The 21,878-nt window shown below is 39.1% G+C and overlaps 1 protein-coding gene across 10 annotated transcripts in view; it reads right to left on the bottom strand.

Moving 5' to 3' along the window:
- The window catches only part of LOC117431201 (receptor-type tyrosine-protein phosphatase T-like), a 151,017-nt gene that overhangs the window by 32,440 nt on the left and 96,699 nt on the right, over window positions 1–21,878 (bottom strand). For 3 of the 10 annotated variants that reach the window (XM_059003804.1, XM_059003798.1, XM_059003800.1), the window contains exons 12-16: window positions 21,001–21,274; window positions 16,148–16,184; window positions 14,655–14,711; window positions 8,954–9,089; window positions 863–892 (exon numbers count right to left, since the gene is read on the bottom strand). In XM_059003804.1, the coding sequence (XP_058859787.1) occupies window positions 863–892; window positions 8,954–9,089; window positions 14,655–14,711; window positions 16,148–16,184; window positions 21,001–21,274 (534 nt within the window). The remainder of the gene's footprint in view (window positions 1–862; window positions 893–8,953; window positions 9,090–14,654; window positions 14,712–16,147; window positions 16,185–21,000; window positions 21,275–21,878) is intronic. The other 7 variants (XM_059003801.1, XM_059003808.1, XM_059003802.1 and 4 more) reach the window with 4 other exon arrangements.

Below are 21,878 nucleotides of genomic sequence, written 5' to 3'. Positions count from 1 at the left end.
CAAAAAAATATGTGGAATTCCTGATAAGCAGGTGGAATGTTGAGAGGTCTGGGCATTCCATTTGTAGTGTAAGTTTCAGGAAGAGATGCTAGTCGAGCAGAGCTGAAATAGCAGACTGGCAACACGGTCTTTTCACTCTCGTTATTGATTATATTGAAGCTTTGTGGTTATAAAATACTACTTATTTGCTTTATTTTTGCTTTTTGGAATAGATTTGAGAGGATGTGATAATGCAATATTGGAGGATTGTATCAATAATATATATTTTTTTGCTTGTGTGATTTTTGTACTGTTAAGTCTTTGCATAATGTTCTGAAATGGAAAACAAAAACAGAATAATAAAAAAAAAGAACATTCAAAATAAATCTTATTGGTTGGCGATGGATCCATTCCATGTGTCTGCCGCTGTTCTACAAGAGAATCGGGACCGCCCTTCAGCAAACAATCCAATCTGCCCCGTTCCTAGTTATGTAAAAAAGGGATTGCAATCAAAGCATTTTGTTTAAATAGAAGACAGATCCAGCACCAACCAAAAAGCAGCTTGCTAATGCCTACAAGCTGCTGGTGATGTATGTAAAACCAAAATAAAAAAACAGCAGTACATGAATAGTGACATACAGTATTAAACATTCACAGATCTCTTATTTTTAGGGATCTTATTGCACTGGCACTCATGTATTTAACTGGCCACTCTCTGCCTGCATTATTCAGATGTTTCAGGAGAATCGATTAGCTGTCAGACCAGAAATGGTGGAAACAAAAAATGAATCACACTGAAAGAAAACCTAAAAAAAAAAATCTAGTAAAAAGAAAATAAAAAGCAATTTAATGTCAAAAGTATTCTGAGCTAAAGTCTACTTACAGGTAATAAGAGTAGGAATACGCATTTCTTCTGAACCATGAAGTTGAGCCAATGGGACAAATTGAAATCAGAAAGAAAAGCACAAACAGATGTATTAGTTAACTTACACCCACCTTCATTAAAACAAACACACAAAAAACAAAACTGTAGCAGAAAATACGGATGGTACACATAGTTAACTGATTTAAAATGAAAGAAATCATGAATACATACATAAATCAATTTTAAAATACAAAAGATTATAAACATTGCAGGGGCTGTGGGTCTCCAATAAGCCATGTGTCGTTCACAGAATATCCACACTATACAGTCTCCCTCTCGGCCAATGCGTAACCTTGCAGTTGTGTTGTAATTATGCCGGCTGTAGCACCAAACATGTATGCAGGTTCTGTTTTAGACCAAATAAAACATTACTGGCTTCCCATGTCACTTAAAATCCCTTCAAATGAGTTTCTGCAAGCACCCGGTTTGCAGAAGCAACTTTGTGTGTGTAATAGTGTGGAAATAGTTTCCGTCTCCATAGTTCCCAAGTGAATTCCAATAATTACATACCTCAGGCCTTTCTGTGCATGGATATTGGAAGACTGAACTGCTACTTGAACTGCCTGTGGAGTTGGATCGAAATCAGGTGAGTGGAATTATTATTATTTGTCTCTCTTTTTTTTCACACATTGGTCCCGATTAATTATGTATGTGTCTAAAAATGGAGAATTTATTCAGAAAGCAAAAGTTTAAACAAAACGATAATGAAGTTAAACAAAAGCTCTTGGAAATGGTAGTATGGGTGTTAGGCAGCAGTTGAGTTACGAGATAGCAAATATTTTTTCTGTATGCAACTTGCAAAATGTGCACCACAAGTTGTTTTCCTTTAAGGTGTTATTGGTTACCTTTTTTTGTTGCAAAGGGATTTTTTACCTAGAGATCATGTCACAGCAGTTTTGTTGTGATATTGGTTTTGGCCAGCTTGTTCCTGCACAGCCACTGCCATGGGAAAGTATCTCATATACTGATGCTGTGTGTGTTGGAGAGGAATGTTCCCAGTATGTTCCAGGTCTGATGCAATAGCCAGGGAAGATGCTGATACATTACACTGATAAAGATGCTGATAAAGCTTCTAATGTCAGGTGTTGAGCCAGTGCCTTGACGTAAACATGCTGATATCATGACAGCAAGCTCCAAGCTGTCTCTGAAATCCACAGCAACTGTACAGTACTATCTGCCCGGGCTATTGTTAAACCACCACAAAACTACAACCATGAAACAGACTGTGCACAAGGCAAGTAAAACCAGAAGTATGTTTATTATTAAAGATGATCACAAAAACAATACATGGTATGCCACTTTACCTAACCATGCTCTCCCCTGTCACATTCTTTATAAAAGAACACAATTCAATACCCGTCTGCATTGCTCAAGCCCCAGGACTATTATTAGAAAACAATGGAGCTCCATGTATTAAATTAGAAAATCCTCCATTTCATTATTCTAGCACACCCAGTGTGCACTCTGCGATGTGGATAGGCTGACCACTTATCATTCCTTGGTCAACCATTTCGGCTGTTGACGCTCTCAAAAGAGATCAGAGCATTAAATACAAGCATGTAAAAATCGAAATGTTTCAATTCGATGCGTTCAAGTGGTCTGCATACCAGTTATACTTATTTCTTCTTTATTTATTTCCTCATTGGTTTATTTATTTGTATTCTGCCTTCCAAACAATTGCCCTTTAATGTTTGCTCCCCATATTCTTTTTCTTCTCTGACCTGTATGTCCGCATGATGACTCCTATCCCCAAGTACCTCTGCTCAGTGGAAACTAGGAATTACTGGCTCACCCGAGGGTCTTTTTTGTGGTTAAATAATGTAGTACCCAATAAAATCAAGGGACTGATTGCACTGGAGAATTAAGCCCTCTAATCATCAACAAGACCTGCTCTGCATGAGCTACTGATGCATTAAACACCGTCCTCTAACTCTTGTAGACCTGAGAGGAACGAACAGTCAACCAACTCCCCTGATAAAACGGTGCTTATAAGTAATTTGTTTCTGTTGTGTCAAGACCGCATCTAGCATTTTCTCAACAACTCAAATGGGATTTTTTAATATATATATATATGAAGCATTTACTCCAGTTTAATTTAAATCTTTAATATAACAAACTCCGATTTTTTTTTTTTGAAAGAAGAAAATTCTGCGTGACTGTTGCAAATGGATAAACACACAAACAGTGCTAAAGTGACCTTGAGTTTCATTCTTTCAGTTTATAGAAATCCGAAAAACAAGAGTTAATTAAAGACTGGAGTGAGCGCTTTGAAGAGATGCCCCCCAAGAGCCCTTCAAACACTGCTGGTTTCTGATATTTATGAATTGAGGTCTTTTTAAAACTGCTTGAATAAACATCAAGAAAATGCTTTTTTTTCTTTATGTTTGAGAGAGAAACTCAAGAACCCCTTTTGAACACATGATTATACAAATGATAACAACAATGAGGTTTTCAGTAAATATTGATTAGCTGTAGAGAATCCAATCAAGGTCATACCACTATGTTGTTTATAGCACTCATTTGTATTTTTATTGCTTTTAATAAGATCAAAAATCGATGCAGCTGTACGACTCTCTCTGCCAGAAAGGGTTGCCAGCCCGAAGCTCAAGTTTAGGGCTGAGCCTCTGCACCAGCAATACATTCATCATTGTAGATGACAGATTATAGATACTGTTGTAATTAACACCAAGGCCATACATACAAGTCTCAAAGGCTGCTGTGCATCTGATAATGAAACAGACGTCTAAATCTACTAAAACCTGCCTCATTCCTGCCGCTTGAAATATAGATACAGTAGTTATTATGGATGTCATGGAGGTGTGTGTGATGAAATCAGATAGTTCTACTGATTAAATATGTATGGTGCTGCCATAGCTATACTTTATAGCGGTTATGGCTGTGTCAATTTTTATTGAATCCAGTCTAGTGTTTATTTTCATTCATTTCTGTCTGTTGTTGTGTATTACTTGTCCAGTAGGTGGTGTTGGTGTATATACTTATGTTCAATTCCGTCTGTAAGAAAAATCAAAGGTTGACTGATCATATGGTTAGAGGAAAAGGACCAGGCAACAAGCATACATTCCTTCCAAAGACCTGAAAAGAGCCTATTCAAAAACTGGAACTATTTGCAAGGAGTTAGACAAATCTGAATTGAGACCAGATTGGGGAAGGGAGTTGATGTAAATCGCACACCAACGAATTCGAAAATGAACAAGCCACGTGACCTCATGCAGGATCAAGAAAAAAAAGAAATCAAATATCCATTTCTAAACCACTGGATAAACCCACGAGAATACCGTCCGAGTAAAATCTAGAAAGAGATTTAAGAAATCAAAGCTGCCCAATGCCCTGGTGTTCCCAGTCGCAGCACAGACTCAAGACATTAAAAAGACCAGGCAAAGCCACAGCTAAATTAAGATTAAACACTGCCAGAGGCGCCTTCTGAAGTTAGCGCCGTTTTACAAATTACACTTGCTGCAAGACTGAAGCCGTGTAAAACGCTTTCATGTAACAAACATCATTTACTTCTTTGAAAAGGAAGTTTATTGTCACCTGGCGATACTTAACAGTGTTCCACTGCAGCAGTGCTCTGTGTTGCTGCATTTTCTAAGCGATTTAAAAGAGGTTAAACCGCGAGCAACATTAACGCTATGATATTAACTTAGGTGTTCAGACACATGCTTGCTAGCTGCACTATTCCCTCACCGGGAAAACATTGAGTTAGATAGATTACCACCCCCTCACAATCCGTGAAAGAGGATCTCTCTGTTTGGTTACCAGGGGTTCTACCCAAAACCCCAAAGGACTCAGGAATAAGTAACAGTATAGTGCATCTGACACCATCAAACTCTGACATGAATAATTAAAAACCGCTTTGCAGGGGCAGCAAGTACTTTGACAAAGTGCTAGACTGTGTGCACACTGAAGCCTTCTCATTGGATTGTGCTTTTCTTTTCTTTTTGTTCTCGGTCCTCCCCCCGATTCCAGTTGTGCTCTATAACGTTCTATAACTATGCAGTCGAATGAGTTTAAAAGCCAGCCTCAAAAGCCCCAGAGGCAGTCCTGCACATATTTGAATTGCTGCAGTGCTTAAGGACAGTCAGCTCACATCATTTACAGGTGTACATACTTGATTAAGCTTTATAAATATGCTATGCTAATTCTAGTCAGTGACCTGCACTGCATTTAAAAACTAAACCAAAAACAGGATGATTTAAACAAATAGCATTTATTTAATTAAATTATGCATCATACTCAAAATGAGAACAATATTTTTAAATTAATAATTATAATAATAATAATAATAATAATAATAATAATAATAATATTTATGATTGCTAATAAATTGACACGTTTAAAGAGTAAGTAGCGGGGTTCCGAGAAATAGAGTTCCACGTTCCCACGAGTTTAAATAACGTACCTGTGATTTTTCTTTTCATCGTTAACATCCTGACAACTTTTTACACTTATAACTTTAAAGTCAGTTTTAAAGCTCTTTTCCAAATGGCCGCTCTAGTGCACTGACAGTGTAAGGATTATTGCCCACATTGTCAAACCGGTAACACAGCGATAACGATCCATGATGTGGTACAGAACAGAAAAGCCAGAGCACTTGTTATTTACTTATTTTAAATCGCTCTTCCAGAGCACTAGAGCGGACATTTTAAAAAGAGCTTTGAAACAGACTTTAAAGTTATAAGTGTAAAAAGTTGTCAGGATGTTCACAATGAAAAGAGAAATTACAGGTATGTTATTTAAACACGTGGGGACGTGTAACGTTATATTTTTCCAGAACCCTGCTAATTACTCTTTAATCTCATTAGACCACTCTGACGAAGCGTATAGCGTATCAGGCACAACAAGAGATGGAAAACTATCAGAGTAATAAGACGTCAACACAACATGTGCAGACTCTCTAACCTAGAGCCAAAGAGATACAAGACATTGCACAAGACTGCTTTAACAATGAGATGGTACAATGTTTATTGTAAAATATTTACACTTGAATACAAATTTATTTTAAAAAAGTCAACAGCAATGTTGAACTGCATGTACATAGTTAAGATTTTAACAAGTTTATCCATACTATAAACATCATTTCGATTTAATTATGCCTCATGCGCAAAACATTAAAAATAAATGCATATTTAAAGAACACTCACTGTGTCTGTATAATATTTGTTTATTTAGCAGACGCCTTTATCCAAGGCGACTTACAGAGACTAGGGTGTGTGAACAATGCATCAGCTGCAGAGTCACTTACAATTACGTCTCACCTGAAAGACGGAGCACAAGGAGGTTAAGTGACTTGCTCAGTGTCACACAATGAGTCAGTGGCTGAGGTGGGATTTGAACGGGGGACCTCCTGGTTACAAGCCCTTTTCTTTAACCACTTCTTTAAGTCAGCTGGGATGGGTATGCCAATATGATATAATGTACAGTACAGGGTGCAGAATCTCAGCTAAACAGAAGCATCCTATTCGTCTTTTAAACAATGGAGTAACCAAGCTGAGCATCAAAAAATATGAAATAACTTCCCACCACCTGTGCACAAAGCAGCCCCACTGTCCCGCAAAGTGTGCTAAAAAGGAACGTGGTAGAAACACAGAAGCTGACCAGATTGTAACTGTCCAACAAACTAACAAACAAAGTCCCACCATGACCTTGTTACTGGTTTCCCATTTGTGGCTTTTTTCTGCAGCACAGTTCTGTGTGTGGAGAGCCTTGCCTTCATCTTCCCTAAACTACATATGGCTTGAGATATATAAGACAACCCAATACCTGCAGATTAGGAGCAGTTGAGCTACGGGAGATGAGAACTTCGCACTAAGAAGGGCTTGGTTCCAGATACAGACTTCTTAGAGCCGGAGTATCTTATCCGTAATGGTCTTAGCTGTGATTTTGGGTGGTCTGGATGTCTAGATGTGCAAAGGCATTACAATAATTCCAATAGGTCTACGAAGTCTTGCGATACAAGTAAAAGGACCCGGACTTACTAATAGTACGTTTAAGGGGATTTGTTTAGTCTTATCTCATTTGGGGTATGCAGATGCTCCAGTTGAGAATTTGGGATTTTACCAGTTTCTCCTGGTTGCGTGGGCTTCGCTTGCAGCAAAACACAGTTATTATTTATTTTCTTGGTTGGACGTTTGTTTGTTTCTATGAAAGCTTATGACAGCTTGTGAGATTGTTTGTATATGTCTTCATAATGGTGGGGGAACGAGACGTGAAGCACAATTAGGGATTGTTGTAACAAAGCATTCCCCCAAAACAGTGAAGACACCCACCGTCCGGCTGATCCCAGATAGATTAGCATCACGATTGCCGAACACATTTGTGTGGCTGGTTGATTCCAGTGTCTACGCAGCAGTCTTGTGATTAGGTAAAAGGACCGGAAACTACTAAAGGTGTTTAGGTTTTGTCCGTTTTCCAGTTACTCGTTGTTTTTCACTCTTTCTTTTAATTTATTTTAGAGGTATTTTAGTGTCAGTTCTGTATATCAGTGGACGAGATGAATTTGAGATGAACTCAAGCTCGCCTTTTTTTTATCACTCATTATTATAACTGCTAAGACATGCTCCTTGTTTCTCGAAGAAAAAGAATGACATTGTGGGTTGCAATCTGTAGATTCATCCCTTTATTTTGATGAACTGACTCACTGTGCTGTAAAAGCCCCACTAACAGCCTGAACTGCCCCCCCCCCAACCTCAAACATGGATTTGCCATTACTCCTCATTGTTGCTTCTCATTTTTTACAACAATGCTTCTTGTCTCTCGAGGTTGAAAATGTATAAAAAGTTCAAATAAAAAATAATTTTTACACACTATCTGCAAATGTGCCCACAAATAATGTATTGTAACTAAAAGCCACAAAAGAAGCTCTAATGTATAATACATATAGAGGCTACTGTGTATATGGTTTGAATAAAAGCCGAATTGTATTCAAGGTGTATAATTTAGAAAGCAAACTACACATGTGCCTTCAATAGGTTTAAAAGCTTTCAAAATAGACCTGTCCATGGTTTCCCCTACCCCTGGATAATATGCACCACTGCCTAATGGTGACACCCAAGGGGCAACTGCCCTTCCTAACCCTTATACGAAAAACGACGGATGGATTTGCATGATGTCTTTGATACACAGAAGAGCATTTAACATGTGAACAACTAAACATTCAAACAATAAACCCTCACATGTCCCTAAGTGGGACTTGCATTTGTTTGGTACAGACCTGTGTGTGAAAACTTTTGTGTTTTCGTGACTTTGGCAGCTAATGGGAACTGGGTGCAGTTCCTTGTTCTGGGAATGACAGTCTCAGCTGGCTGTAGTAAAGACTTCATTGAGCGAGACAATGCGCTGTCTTGTAAAACCTATTGCTGGCCAGAAGCAGACGTAACCAAAGGAAATTCAAAACAACCTGTGCTACCCTGTGGAGAAGATAAACGAAGTGCAGGGCTTAAGAACCGCTTCCCAATCCAACTCAGTATAAAAAGAGGGTCAACGTTGCTTTTTTGTGGGGTTTTTTGCACTTCTTTTAAATGTGAGTGTAATTAAAGATATTTATCCAGAAATGTAATTTTATTTCAGGGATGTCCTCCCTCTCTTAACATGCATTAGGAAATCGAAGATTTTGGGGGATTAAACTAGCAGAATTTCATCTCTAGTAGAATTTAGTCAGGACAGTGGGGTTAGCCAAGGATCTTTTAATGCCCACATAGCTGCAAAGACTGATCTGTTCACTACAACGTGTTTGTTTGTCGATTAAACTGTATATGTAAGATACAGCAAAGATGTGAAGGCTGTCTGGTGGACCTTTGCTATAGAATGGCAAGTATGTAATTAGGGGTATTCAAGGGAAATAAAGAGAAACAAGAAGACAGAAATGCAATGGGAATAAGCCAGTGTGCATGTCACAGGAGGAGAGAGCTACGTCCACAACCCCAAAAATAACAAGTTGTTGCACCAGTAAAGAAAAATCAGTCACATGAAGATGGGTGCTTGCACTTGCAGAAATTTGGAAACATTATCAGCTTCCCGTCCAAAGTTTACCTTCTTTTCACAGTGAGCATCACTCCCAGCAAGATGATGACAAACATGAGAATCCCAGCAATAACTCCGGCCATCTTCACCGTGCTGTCCACCTGTCTCTCTGGCTCCACAGCGTTCGAGTTCTGGGTGGAGGCTCCTGAAATGAATAACAAAAAGGCAGAAATATAGAAAGACTCATTTAAAAAATAACAAGCATGCATTTAAGTTGCATTGTCCTGGATTATTTTGCGTAGGATGTGTGAACCACTTTGGAAGTATTGAAAAACAAACCGCACAAACAAACATGACCTTTGTATTTAATAATGTGCATGAACAATCCCCTTTCCTCTGAATTAAATAAGCACTGGAGATGGAACTACCCTGTCACCTCCACAATGGAAGTGAGCTGACATTTGAGCCCTGGATTAAAAGATGATGCCAGCACATCACCTCTGCATAAAACAAGCAACTCTCCCTCTTCTACATGTAATAGGTATGGAGTTATTGCAGCAACACTGTCATCATAATGCAGATATTTTTTAAGCTTTTCCATCCGTATCCATAACTTCTGTCGGGGCTGGAGGGTAACTCGGTTGACAGCCAATGAAAGCAACATGCAGTCTTGAATTCAGGATCCCTTATTAGACTTTATTGAACTGCAACTCACACGTATTTGGGATGGAAATAAGACAAGTGCCTGGCAACGGTGCTCTATATAAAAATACACTTTTGAAATGAGAAACTTAATTATATAGAATGAAAGAAACACACCTGACACAGACCAGCGAAGCTGGTAAATTAACAGATGAAACAAACAAATGCTGACAATACCCATGATACAGTACCAGCTTTACAAATGATATCCCAGGGTCCTGAAACTTATATTGCATGGATAACACATGAACAGGCCAAGCTACTAAGTGCAGCCAACCAGTAAAGATGGCTTTTGGCATTTTATTTGCTTCATGCACCTTTTTTTATTGTGGGACTATGAATGGGAGTCAAACTGGCTAGGTTCTTCCTAAATTGAGAAACATTTGTATTCAATTTCCCACGAGTTCAAACTTTGATAGCAGGACTGGGAATGAACTACCACCCACAAACTTTTAATTTAATTGTTTTCCTGAACTAGAAAAAAAAAGTCACATCAGCCTTAACCTGTGCTACATTGCATTTCCTTCGCACTGACTAAGATTCACAGACTCTTCCAGTACAGCTGTTTGATGGTGTGGAATACTATAGATGTCCTGGAAAACTTTTTGTTTAAAAGGTAGATGGGTTTTTACCAAGAAACTCAAGCTTCTAACAATTTGAAAAACAATTTATAATAAGGCTGATACTCTGCGGGTAATTGGTTATGTCTCCCATGCAATATTATAGAGGTCAGAGAATCCAGTAATAATCGCAAGCCTACATACCGAGTTCTGTGAAATGAACAGGATAACGAACTGCTCTGACGAATTAGATACTGGTTGGTGCACTGTGGGTGGGCACGGTACACTGGCACACCATTAAACTTGTCTGCAGTGTGTGGGCATTGTTAAAAGACCTTCTGCATGAATTCCTTCAAAATGTACTTCAAACAATAAAGAGACTATTTGCTTTTAATTAAGCAGGGGTGAGAATGGGAACTTCCCTTGCAACCTGCCGCTGTAAATGAGTAAGACTCTTTCAGACGTAGAAAAGCCAATCTAACAGGTCTTCAGTACTGTATGTGTCCAGGCAGGCTGTTTGATAATGCTTGCGAGGTGCAGCTTCAGCTGTAGGGTGTCAAATGGAATGAGGGTTCTTACCCAAGATGAGTGGGTAGTGTTATATTTTTCTTGGTTGCCTGGAAACTGCACTTCTTGGTTGTAATTTAGAAACTAAATTACATTGTGATGTATTTTCATAAATTGTAGCAACAAGTGCTCTCAGCTCAAACCCCACTGATGTATTGGTTGTTGGAATCATCTGAGAGTTATCATGTGATGATGTGACTGACTGGATCAGTTTGTGAACGATGCACAGCAGCACACGTTTGTAGATAGATAGATACATACATACATACATACTATTGGGTGAGCAAAAAGACAGGACTGTTAGCTACTCAAGATTGCATTGGAATCTGAACAGCTATTGTTGTTAACTGATTACACAGAAGCAGCAGCTGGAACTGATTTCTTACTTGAAGCCTTTCCATTTAATGCTCTCTTATTCCTGCCTTTTGAAACGGCTATACCAATAAGGCAATGAGTGTCTTGATGAGGATAGGATTCTGTGTTGTGGAGCTGAGAATTAAAGGTTAGATGTGAGTCATGAACCTCATTCCCAGCCTGAGCCAAGGCAGATTTTTAATCTCACCTTCTCTTCGGTGTCAGACTGGAAGAGAAGGGTATTGTACTGTACCCGGAACTCCCTAGGACTTCAAGGAGCTCAAACTGGCTCTTTTTCTATGTATAATTCTTGGAAAACTGGACCTGTAGTTTGATCCAGAAGATCACAGGTTTCTTTCCTGTATTTGAAAGACTCCCCTGTTATTGTATTGTACAGCAATGGGAACAAAAGGTGCTGTATCAGTGTCATTTTGCAGTTGGTATTTGTAATGATTTTACGAGTAATAAAATCAATGTATTTGATAAGACATTGGGGGAAAAAATGTAATAAAGGATCTTTCACCCAACAAAAAAATAAACAGGTACGTATTTGTAAAATGGTATATTCTACAAACAAAAATAACCACTTGTTTTTAAAACAAAACAAAAGAAAATAAGTTTTAAAGTAAGTAAGTTATAAAAATTAGAGAAAAAAAGACAACAACTTTGTATTCATACCACATTTCTTACTCATTCTCTCAAATATTTCTCTTATTTCAGAACAAATGTTGGAATTAAACTGGAGGAAAAAAAAGTCCCATTATCTGAAAAATAGCAATTAAGCCGAATTGTTTTCTGAAATACCGCTGTGCATTATTCACCAACTCGGATCCCATCAGACTCCTAAAGATTGTAATCTCACTGTGATTAATGCCCATTACGCGTCTCTTCGGCCGTATATAAGACAACTCCTTTTATTATTAGGGATTTCTTTGACATAAAGGATCAGAATCCATTCATTTTCCATTCAGAGAAATGAAGCATCAAAAAGGAGTTATTTCAAAAGCCCAGGATATTAAAACATAATCCTAGAAGAGATCCAGCCGCAAGAAGCATTAATTGCTAGCATTTAGGACGGCTTCCGTTTTAACTAGGAGGTGCACATTAAAATATAGTTAAAGCAGGTTTGTGTGGCTCATTAACTCTACAGCTCACTGCAGTACAGATTGGGTCTAGTAAAAGCAGAATGTCCTGTCAACCCTATAAATCAGTGAGGGACGCCACGCGCCGCTCTTTATGAATCGGGGCTGTATAATGTTGTTTGGAAACAGGCCAAGACTGAGATCAGGATTGGCAAAGCAGTTCTGTGTAACAAGATTAGCGTCTGAAACACTGAGACCGTGGGTCAGATGGACCGAGATTACTGTTGCTTAAGTGAGTCAAAACGATACAAAACGGTAATCGGGAAAGTGGTTAAAAGGTGTCATTCCGGCTGCACACTCCAGCCTGACTAAACAGATCACAGCAGTGAAGTGCATCCGTACAGCTAACAAAGAGGATCACCAGGCTAAAGCATGAAGGAATTTGCATCCATGTGCCGTATTGGTACATTTGCACGAGGTATCATGCCCTAGATATTACTATTCTGTGTCACAGGTTATTCTGACTTAAATTAGTCTGTTTGTTTAGAAGAGGTATCCTTTGCCAGGAAAGCCACTGCATATCTCAACAAATATGCTGATGTCCATAGGTGACCAAATGCCCATCACACCGTTAGAAAATGAACTGAGCATGCATGTGCTACCTCCAGATTTACTAAACTCTCTGCAGCAACACCTCTGAATGCAGCCCCTTTTCTGTCGATAAGTAATTCCTCTCTTGTGCTGCGCAAATCAGGAAGCAAGATAGGACAATCATCTCAAAGTAATGGGAGATGTTACTGAAAGGACATATCTAATCCAAACCCTGCATTTTTTATTTATGAGCAAACAGCCAATTATTTTCACTGTTTTTTCCTCTTAGGGGTTGCTATCACTACATCATTTCCAGTAATCTGGCCTTTAAAATTCACAGGGTACTACAGTACCACACAACTCAGAGATGTCTTTGTCTCTAAAGAGAGCACATGACCAGCAACTAGATTAGGTGTATAGCATGAGCAAAATGTCTGTGCTGTTTGGAGAAAAACTAAAAAAAAACAATGGTAAATGTTATAAAACTACATAGAAATGTAGTTGTATTCTTTTATATAACAGCATTTACAAATGACATAATGAAAAAGACAGCATGCAAAGGAACCCCATGCATACAGTAAATTACGTCTATTCAGCTGCACTGGTTTCTGCTTTGTATAAAAAGGTAATTTAATGGCTTACTGGGTTTATTTGACCTCTAAGAGATGTCTTTACTGTAATACCGATGGTACCACTTCTACATTTGGTTTAGTTAATTCTAAATGAAATTGGCATATTTGGTTGAATGTTGAAAGAATATCCGAATATCAAAACCCATGTTAGTCCCAGGCCTTGATGGTCATAAACTGCTCCTTCTTCAATAGTGCAGTATGTTGTTTCTTGCTACTGCAGTTTAATAACATACACAGATATGCGTTGGTCAAAGACAATGTTGCCTTCTGAATGTACACATTATTGTACATATGTGAAATGAATGCATCATCTTGAATGTATTGGGCTGCTCATAGTGTGGGTTATCAGAACACTGTAAATTTAAAAGTGAAACCCCAAAAAAATTCCCAAACATAAAGTTAATCGAAAAATGTCCCCCCATTAAGTTCTGCATTACTGTCACCCGATAGCAGATATCTGTTACTGGCCACTATATTTTCACAACCACATGACACAGCCTATCCTTCGTTTCCTGTGACCACATGACTGGAATCCAGGGCTCAGCTTGTTGGAACGGGACATCGGGGAGCTCTGAAATGCATCATCTTCTGTGATGCGGAACCTCAGAACTACAGTATGCTGAAAACCTTTCAGCATTGTGTAGGAACAGCTGTGAGACCAGAGCCCTGGCTCTGTGTGTATCCTGCAGTCTCAGCTGCTGTTCGTTCACTTCAGCAGCAAAACAAACACATTGAAAACACTCGAAAGTTTCACAATGCATGGTAGGTAGGGAGGAGGAGGGGGGGGGGGGGATGCAAATGAAACAAGATTTATTCAGGCTAGTTTACACAACTTTGTTTTCATTTTTCTAATGTTTTGCTCAACACTTCCCTAGACCTGTTATTCAGCTCAGTTCACCAGGTTCAAAAGCAAATGTGTTTTTTTTTCACATTTATATTGTATTGTCTTAGTCTAGGGAAATCATGTATGTCAATTTGAAGAACATACTGTATCAGCACCACACTGCGTTTTTGCAGTTGTCAGTACCAGCATACATAAGAGAAGGAGCAAAACAGCAGTAAAAATGTAAACAGACGGGAGAGAAAAAATACTCAAATAAATAATAATAATAATAATAATAATAATAATAATAATAATAATAATAATAAATGTGTGTTTTTATGGCACCAGGGTGTTCTCCAAAGGATAATTTAAAGCAAACACAGCTGGTGTGCATCAGACATGCACAAAAATGCATTAAAACAAAAAAAACCAAAATCTGACTATGGAGTTGATAATCACCTTCACTGGGGATGACAAGTATGTACGGCGTTGTTATTTGTCCCCTACCTATCACCACTAAGGACAAGGAATATAGTTCCAGGTCAGCATGCATGAGAGAAAGAAAAAAAGAAAAAAGTCTAAAAAAACAAAATACGTCTTTAAAAGTCAAGTGCCTTCCCTTTGAATTGAATAAGGTTATACAGTAGAAGCTGATACATTCTGATACCATTCACGGACCCCAGGCAAACCTGTTGTACCAAAGAGAATTAACACAAGCGTTCGAGGCGTCTTCAGCTGGTATGAAATGACAGATGAATAAAATAAATAGGCAAATGAATAAATAAATAAACAGCTTTAGTTTTTAGCAGGCCATTTTAGTATAAAATTGTGTTCCAGTTGCATTCCTCTGACTAATATCGCTAAAACTTATTCTACAGCCTACATAGGCATGATATCTGAATCCTAAACGCAAGCACTAGTACCTAATCCTCTCCCTCAGGGTCTTTACTCACTGTGTCTGACTCCCCTACGGAAAAAAAAAACAAAACAACCACACAAGAATAATGGAACTTTGTGGCATGGCTGCTGTTTGCGAGATGTCGTTATGTAGTGTTTCATTAAAGCATATTCCTTTAATGAAACACTAAACGACTGTGTTCATATGAGCCACGACCTTGCTCGTTAAAACTGTGCCTGTCACAACCATGAAGCAAAAACACCACAAAGTTATCAGCATGCCTTTTCTCTGACAGACACGCAATGTAGAGCCCAGTTGTAAACAAGAGACTTGATGAAAAATGTGTGACAATAAAAAATTATCAATGTTGCTGCTCACATACTGTAGATCTGTTTGTCTTTACTTTGAAATAGATAAACATAATAAATAAAATGAAAACAATGCAAGAATGTGGAGGTTGCGAGCTGGCCAGTGGCTTTATTGATATACTGATGGAGTTTAAATTTTTTTGTTGAATTGCTTAATGTTCTCATATAAAAATTATCTTTTAGAAAAAATGCTTGTGTTCTCAAAGCATCTTTATCTGAAGATGATAAATCATGCAGAAGGAAAGCTATATAAAATGCAGAGTTTGAGGTCACTGGTAGCAAAATGGAGAAAAGCCACAGCAATTCCGTCACAGAGACTGTGTTTTCACTCATGTACTGTACAGGTCATGTATCTTAGCTGACTTTAAATGTTGCACTTCAAAATGTATTTAGCTAAGGTAATCCTGTGGGCTTCAAAGCCTAACATGCTCTCATTGGTCTCCCATCAGAAACATTGTCGTCACTTTTAAGTTCTCATTGTGACAGGCAGTCCTACATTAGTGAAGAATGCCTCTAAAAGTAGGCGTTCTTTCGCTAAGCCAAAGTCCATTTCAGTAAAACTGACCTCGAAACCCCTCACAAAAGGGACTCGTTCTCTTTAATCAATAAAATCAGTAATTTATCATCTTTTACCCTTTCAATTATTCTGACAAAAACATGCAGAAATGTCACGGAGAATGTCATACCTTTAGTAGCCAGTCGGACGCAGCTGATTTTTATTTCCTGAAATGACAAGAAGACGACAGCCTTGGGTCAGACCATGATAAGGTTATTTTTTTTTATCAATTTCAAAATTGGATGCAAGAAAAGCATTCAGAAGCACGACTCTGGGTGATCAGAAACTCCTGCTTTCCCTTTCAGGTGGATTGCTGGCAATGAGGAGCACAGTAGGAATGGAGCTAATGAGTGTCTGTTAATATGCAGTTTCACATGATTGTGAGGCACTGCGACTTTTGACAAATACCGGTAGTTAAGTAACTCGTTTGACAGCTCGCAATTAGCAGTTTGGCTTCTGGATGTTGTCTGAAAGCACGCTCCTGGTGGCTTTAGGCTACCAGGCAGCTGCCAACAGTTGTTAAATCAGCAGGTACCTTCTGTTTGCTGTTTCAGATGATTTCTTAACGGAAGAAAGTTACAGTCAAACCCGCCTCGCTCACTGTTAATGTACACCAGCCCTCTGCTTATTATCAACGCATCGAAATGGCCAGAATATATATGGGGAGTCAATGGGGTGGACGAGTTCCTGATGATAAAGTCACTCTCCTCCCAGTCCCTTAAGTGATATTAAAAGGGTTTGACTCTGCATGCAAAGCTGAGCTGCCGTAGTCATGGTAATACATCTCACTAATCACAGGTCCAGAAGAGGCCTGGCTTTAACCCCCCCACTAATAACAAGCCCTAACGTATTTACAGCTAGTCCTACAGTACACAGTGGCCCTGTCATCGCCTCAGGTATTCCCTCTGCTCGCGCAACACAGATCAAAGATCAGCAGACACATTAGGCTGTACAGTGAAGCTCTCCGGTCGATTTGTTTCAATTCAGCGACATCTTTATCAGGCTCCAGAATGTTACATAATTCATTTGAAATGAACCTGGATATTGATTTTTACGCATCACGGGAATAGGGAATAGCATCTCCTAGGCACTGCAGTTTGTGTTAAAAAAGGACTTCTGTTTTATAGATTTTGTTTAATAAGTGGTTATAATCCATCATCCCCACTGGGATCATTGTATTCAACGTCTGCACTAGCATGGCAAGCTGTTCATAAATCAGCATTGATGATCTTAATACAAGACAATTATGTCAGCATTTGAGACCGTTTTACCTCTACACTTGCCCCCTGTGTATTCAAAGAGGGTATACCATTTAAACAGTAACAGTTACCCACCATGCTTTGCTGTCCTCCACTGATGCGTGGAACAGGCTCTGATTGTGTGAATTAAAAACAAAAAAACCACGACAGCAGCTTTTCTTTGAGCTGTTTACCTGCGCTGACCCACGGCTTGGAATCCCATGGTCGCTGGTGTTACGTTCGGTTTCGTTTTGACTGTGTGTTCTTCCATATGACTATTGGGTAATATGACTATGACTGCAGAGGTAAAAAGTAGTGCATGATTAAACTTCAACTGACTGACTCTCACCTATGACAGGTTCAAGCACAGCAGACGACAGGACTCCATCACTTATAAAATGTGACAGCTGAGGTTTGAGTTCTGGCCTCCACGTCTAGTAATGCACCGACAGACTGTCAAGCAGTCTTTAGGAATCGGAATGATTGAGAGTACGATTATTTTATCTTACCGCTAGCCTGGTCAGTGTACTGTACTAGGTTACATTTCCACATATGAATGCATTTTCAAAATAATAATAAATAAATAAATAAATAAATAAAAACGTTTGCTCAGGTTGGTCTCATCTGCACTCTGGTGTCTTTCCATGGTAACTTAAGAAAAAAATGTCCTGGTTTCTTTTACCTTAAACAAAATAAATAATAATAATTGAAAATGAGAAAGGCAGTACACCTTTTAAAGTTTAAAAAAGTTCAATAAAAATGGCATTTTATTTACTTTATTTTTTATTTTTTTCTATTTTAGTTTTATTATCTTACTGGAATGGCTCGAACTGCTATGCAATGGGAGTCTTATTTTCATCCCTGTAGTGTTTTTTCTTTTATTTAATTTTTTTGCTTAGAATGTAATCAAAAGCTTTGTAAATAATGCAGAATTCCTTCAGGGATAAATATACAGGCTCTTGCATTGTGGAATACATTATCAATGTCTGAGGATAAGCAATTCAGAAGGTTGTTTGTGCTCCTTTTCTCTTTATGCTGAATGTTGCTACCGATCCAGCACATTTATATGATTTGCTTTGCTTAAGTTACAAAGGCAAATGCAAAAGGGGGGGGGAGACTGAGCTAAAAGAAAAAATAGCTCCTATCTTCATAGCTGCATCTATTTTCATATATTTAGTTCGACTCTGCTAGTTTGTTCTCATGTGGCATATGATCAACACAATTCCTCACTGCTATATCCTACAGTACACTATATCAGAGATTAACTCCAAAGCTGCATGACTCATATGCCATCTGAAATGTTGTGAAGGGAGTAAAGCTGCTCATTTTAATATGTATTGCCTCTCGACAGGCCTCCTCGTTCAGGTTGAGAGGAAACTATAACTCACATCAGCAAACGCTGTGCTGGGGTAAAATGAACTTTCTGTTCTGCTGCCGATTCAATACAGTGGGGAGGGTGAGTCAGCACTGCAAAAGAACTATCAGCCACCAAGTGCCTCTGATCCCCTTCTCCTTCAGTGGCAATGCAGTGGCAAATCTGGGGCGATGCCATGGTTCTGTATTAAGGGGAAACAGTAGCTCAAGAGCCACTAAAATGGCCTGATTAATTGGTAGAATGGTACCACAGTTTAACATTATCAGATCTGAACATGCCAGCTGGATCACAATGGTATGAATCAATAGGCAATCCACTGCACTTCCATGGTAGCAGTGTGTGGCTGTACCAGCACTACAGTGTGTTTCAAATCCATTGTGAGGGCCTTGATGCTGTTTATGGTGCTGCTAGGCGTTTTAACATTATCACATGTTTCAAATGTATTTCAAACATAAAAACATAAGATACTTTATGAACATTCAGTCCATCTAAGCTTGTCCACACCCTAGTTACTGATTGACCTCAGAACTTTAGGTTGGGTCTTAAGGATCCAAGTGTTTCTGCCTCAACAACATGACTAGGTAGCCCATTCCACTCCCTCACCGCTCTCTGTGTGAAGAAGTTCTTGTGTGCATTGGGTAAGTGTTGTATGCCAGGACTGACTTGAGTAATAACATCCCTTATGCTTTGTTACAGACTTGGGGGCATAATTAACACACACCAGGACAGTGTACACAAATACCTCAATAACCCATTATCGTGTAAACCTTTTATAACAAAAACAAACACACATCTCTATAGCTGCAATGCTCCCACAGACTGATGGAGTCGTCTCTAACACTGCATCAAGGAAAGCGGTGCCATGAAAAACAAACTCGCTGCGTTGCCCGTTTTGCACAATTTATTTCCATCATCACTCACTTCTGGGTCATGTCAAATATTTAACCTAATGCAACTTCAGTTCAAGCCATCTCCGTACCATTTAACAGAAGATCTGCACTTTCACAGGAGGGGAATTACAGCTAAACGAGGTTCTGATGGGTTATGAGGGAGCAGACAACAGGACAAACAAGGAAAGCAATGATGTGCATCTGCAGGATATAAGTGCCTCTAGATTGAAGAGATGGCAAGCTAATAGATAGCAGGTAGCTATTCGTTTATTTAGTTATTGTATTAATGTTTCCATTTTGTCTGCATCCAACGATCTGGATGACAAAAGATTTATAATTGGTAAAAGAAAAGAAAAGTGTGGTAGTTATTAAAAAAACAATGCCTCTAGTACATGCCACACAAGAGTGCGTGTAAAACATTTTGGATAAGGCATGACTTGTTACTCTGCAACCAATGCACCTCTTCCTCTTTCAGCCGAACAATCACCTCCTTAAAACAATAAGCTTTGCACGGGGATTAAGTACACAGTATGCAAAAGATATATGTATTTGATTTGTTTTGTAGAATTTACAAAACTTGCTTTCAGACTGAAGTAGCCAGAAGGCACAATTATGTAGTGCTTGTCAAAGTATTTTTTTCTTCCTGTTTTGCAATGCTGTTTAGTGATGGATTCAGAACCCGTGGGGATCCACATAAACTGCTTATGTGACGCATTGTCACCCAAGTCCTTCCTTTAGTATCTTGTGAAATGAATTCCAGCACATATGAGGCAGGTCCCCCTTTGTGGACCCAGGTACCTGTCATGATTGGCACTGCCAAGAGGAATCCAGCCCACACCTGCTGCCAGCACTTGTCAAGACAGCACAGCAATAAATACACAGCACACATGAAGTGAAAAAACTGTGAAATCGAGGATGCTTTTTCTGCACTTTTGTGTTATCCTCCTCTGGGCATTGTCTGTCATTTTCTACTTTTTGTTTGTAGTACCCTGGGTAGCAAGCTATGGTTAGAAAGCTTGTGTTTTTGGAAGATACCGAATTTGAATTAATTACACGATTACAGTAAAGTAGAGCATCCTGACTAACGATATGCAACAGATTAGTGTAAGGGAGACAATCCCCATACCGTGGTGCAACTGTCTTGCCAAAAAATCACCCATATTCTACTGTGGCTAGACAGGGACATTGTTGTCTTGGGAGAACCCATACCTACGTGGACAATTATTCAGATAGGACTACCGTGTAACTTTGGTTTTCCCAGGGTTTTACTGGTCCCGATACAAATGGGGCCATACGTAACGAACTTGGCAGATGCCTCCATGCAAGTCAATCCAGTCATCATCCTGCAGACTGCTATAGCTGAAAGACAGGGCTTCAATAGCGAGCTGTCCAACCCGGCTGTCTGCATATTTCAGTAACTTGTTCTGCGTGGAAAAAGAGCCCCAACCCAAACCCAAAGATATCACAGCTAGAGACTTACCCCGTTTGCTTTACTTATGGCCTGGAAATAAATGCTGTAACTCTTCAGGGGTGAAAGCGGAGCATTCCAGTAACCACTGTATGTTTTATTGTCTCCCACGGTGAAGGGCTGAGTAACGGGCAGGTTAACCGGGGGGAGTTCAGCTGCAAAGTAGTGCGGCGAGTCGAGTGCCGAGGCGTTCCTGTAGCTGACAGGGGTGGCGAAGCACTCGATCACATCCGCGGCTCTCCGCGACTTCTTCTTGCGTTCTTCTTTAACAACCAGTTGATAAGCGCTGAGGAGAAACAAGAGGGGGGATTTTAGAGTAATAGTGGTCAGCCCATGGCAAACCACACTTCAATTTGAGCTGGTTCTTCATAGCGAGTCCAGGAAGGACCTTGATCACTGCAATATTCAGCTGCTCTACCTTGAGATACGTCTGATTTGTAATCCGTGTGCTGCCTGTTTCCAAAGATTACAGGAAAAGAAACAATCACAGGCTGATAACTACTATTAGCAGTTCAGACAGGCTGCTTCACTGTAATTCTACTTGCTTAAATACACCCTCAGCAATCTATTGTGACCACTGTTCCAAAGCATTTCTGTATATTAAATTGGTATTGTAAGAACCCCACAATCATGTCAAACCACTGCTGTGAATACCTTCATGATCATGATTTTAAGATCAAGGATAAAAGATCTACAAGCTCTACTAATACATACATTTAGTAAAAGCTGAATTTATTCGCTGTGCTTTACCCCAATTTCTCGATTTCTTTGATCTTGGGAGAATGACTTGACTTCAAAAAAGGACACAACAATTGGAAAAAAGTTAGTTTAAAGGCTGCTGAGAAATATAGATCTATCCTGTGCCTCACTTAATTATGTGCTTCTCTTAT

The sequence above is a fragment of the Acipenser ruthenus genome, chromosome 29, assembly GCF_902713425.1.
Source record: "Acipenser ruthenus chromosome 29, fAciRut3.2 maternal haplotype, whole genome shotgun sequence".
Lineage (NCBI taxonomy): Eukaryota > Metazoa > Chordata > Actinopteri > Acipenseriformes > Acipenseridae > Acipenser > Acipenser ruthenus.
This window is presented reverse-complemented; position numbering and strand designations above follow the sequence as displayed.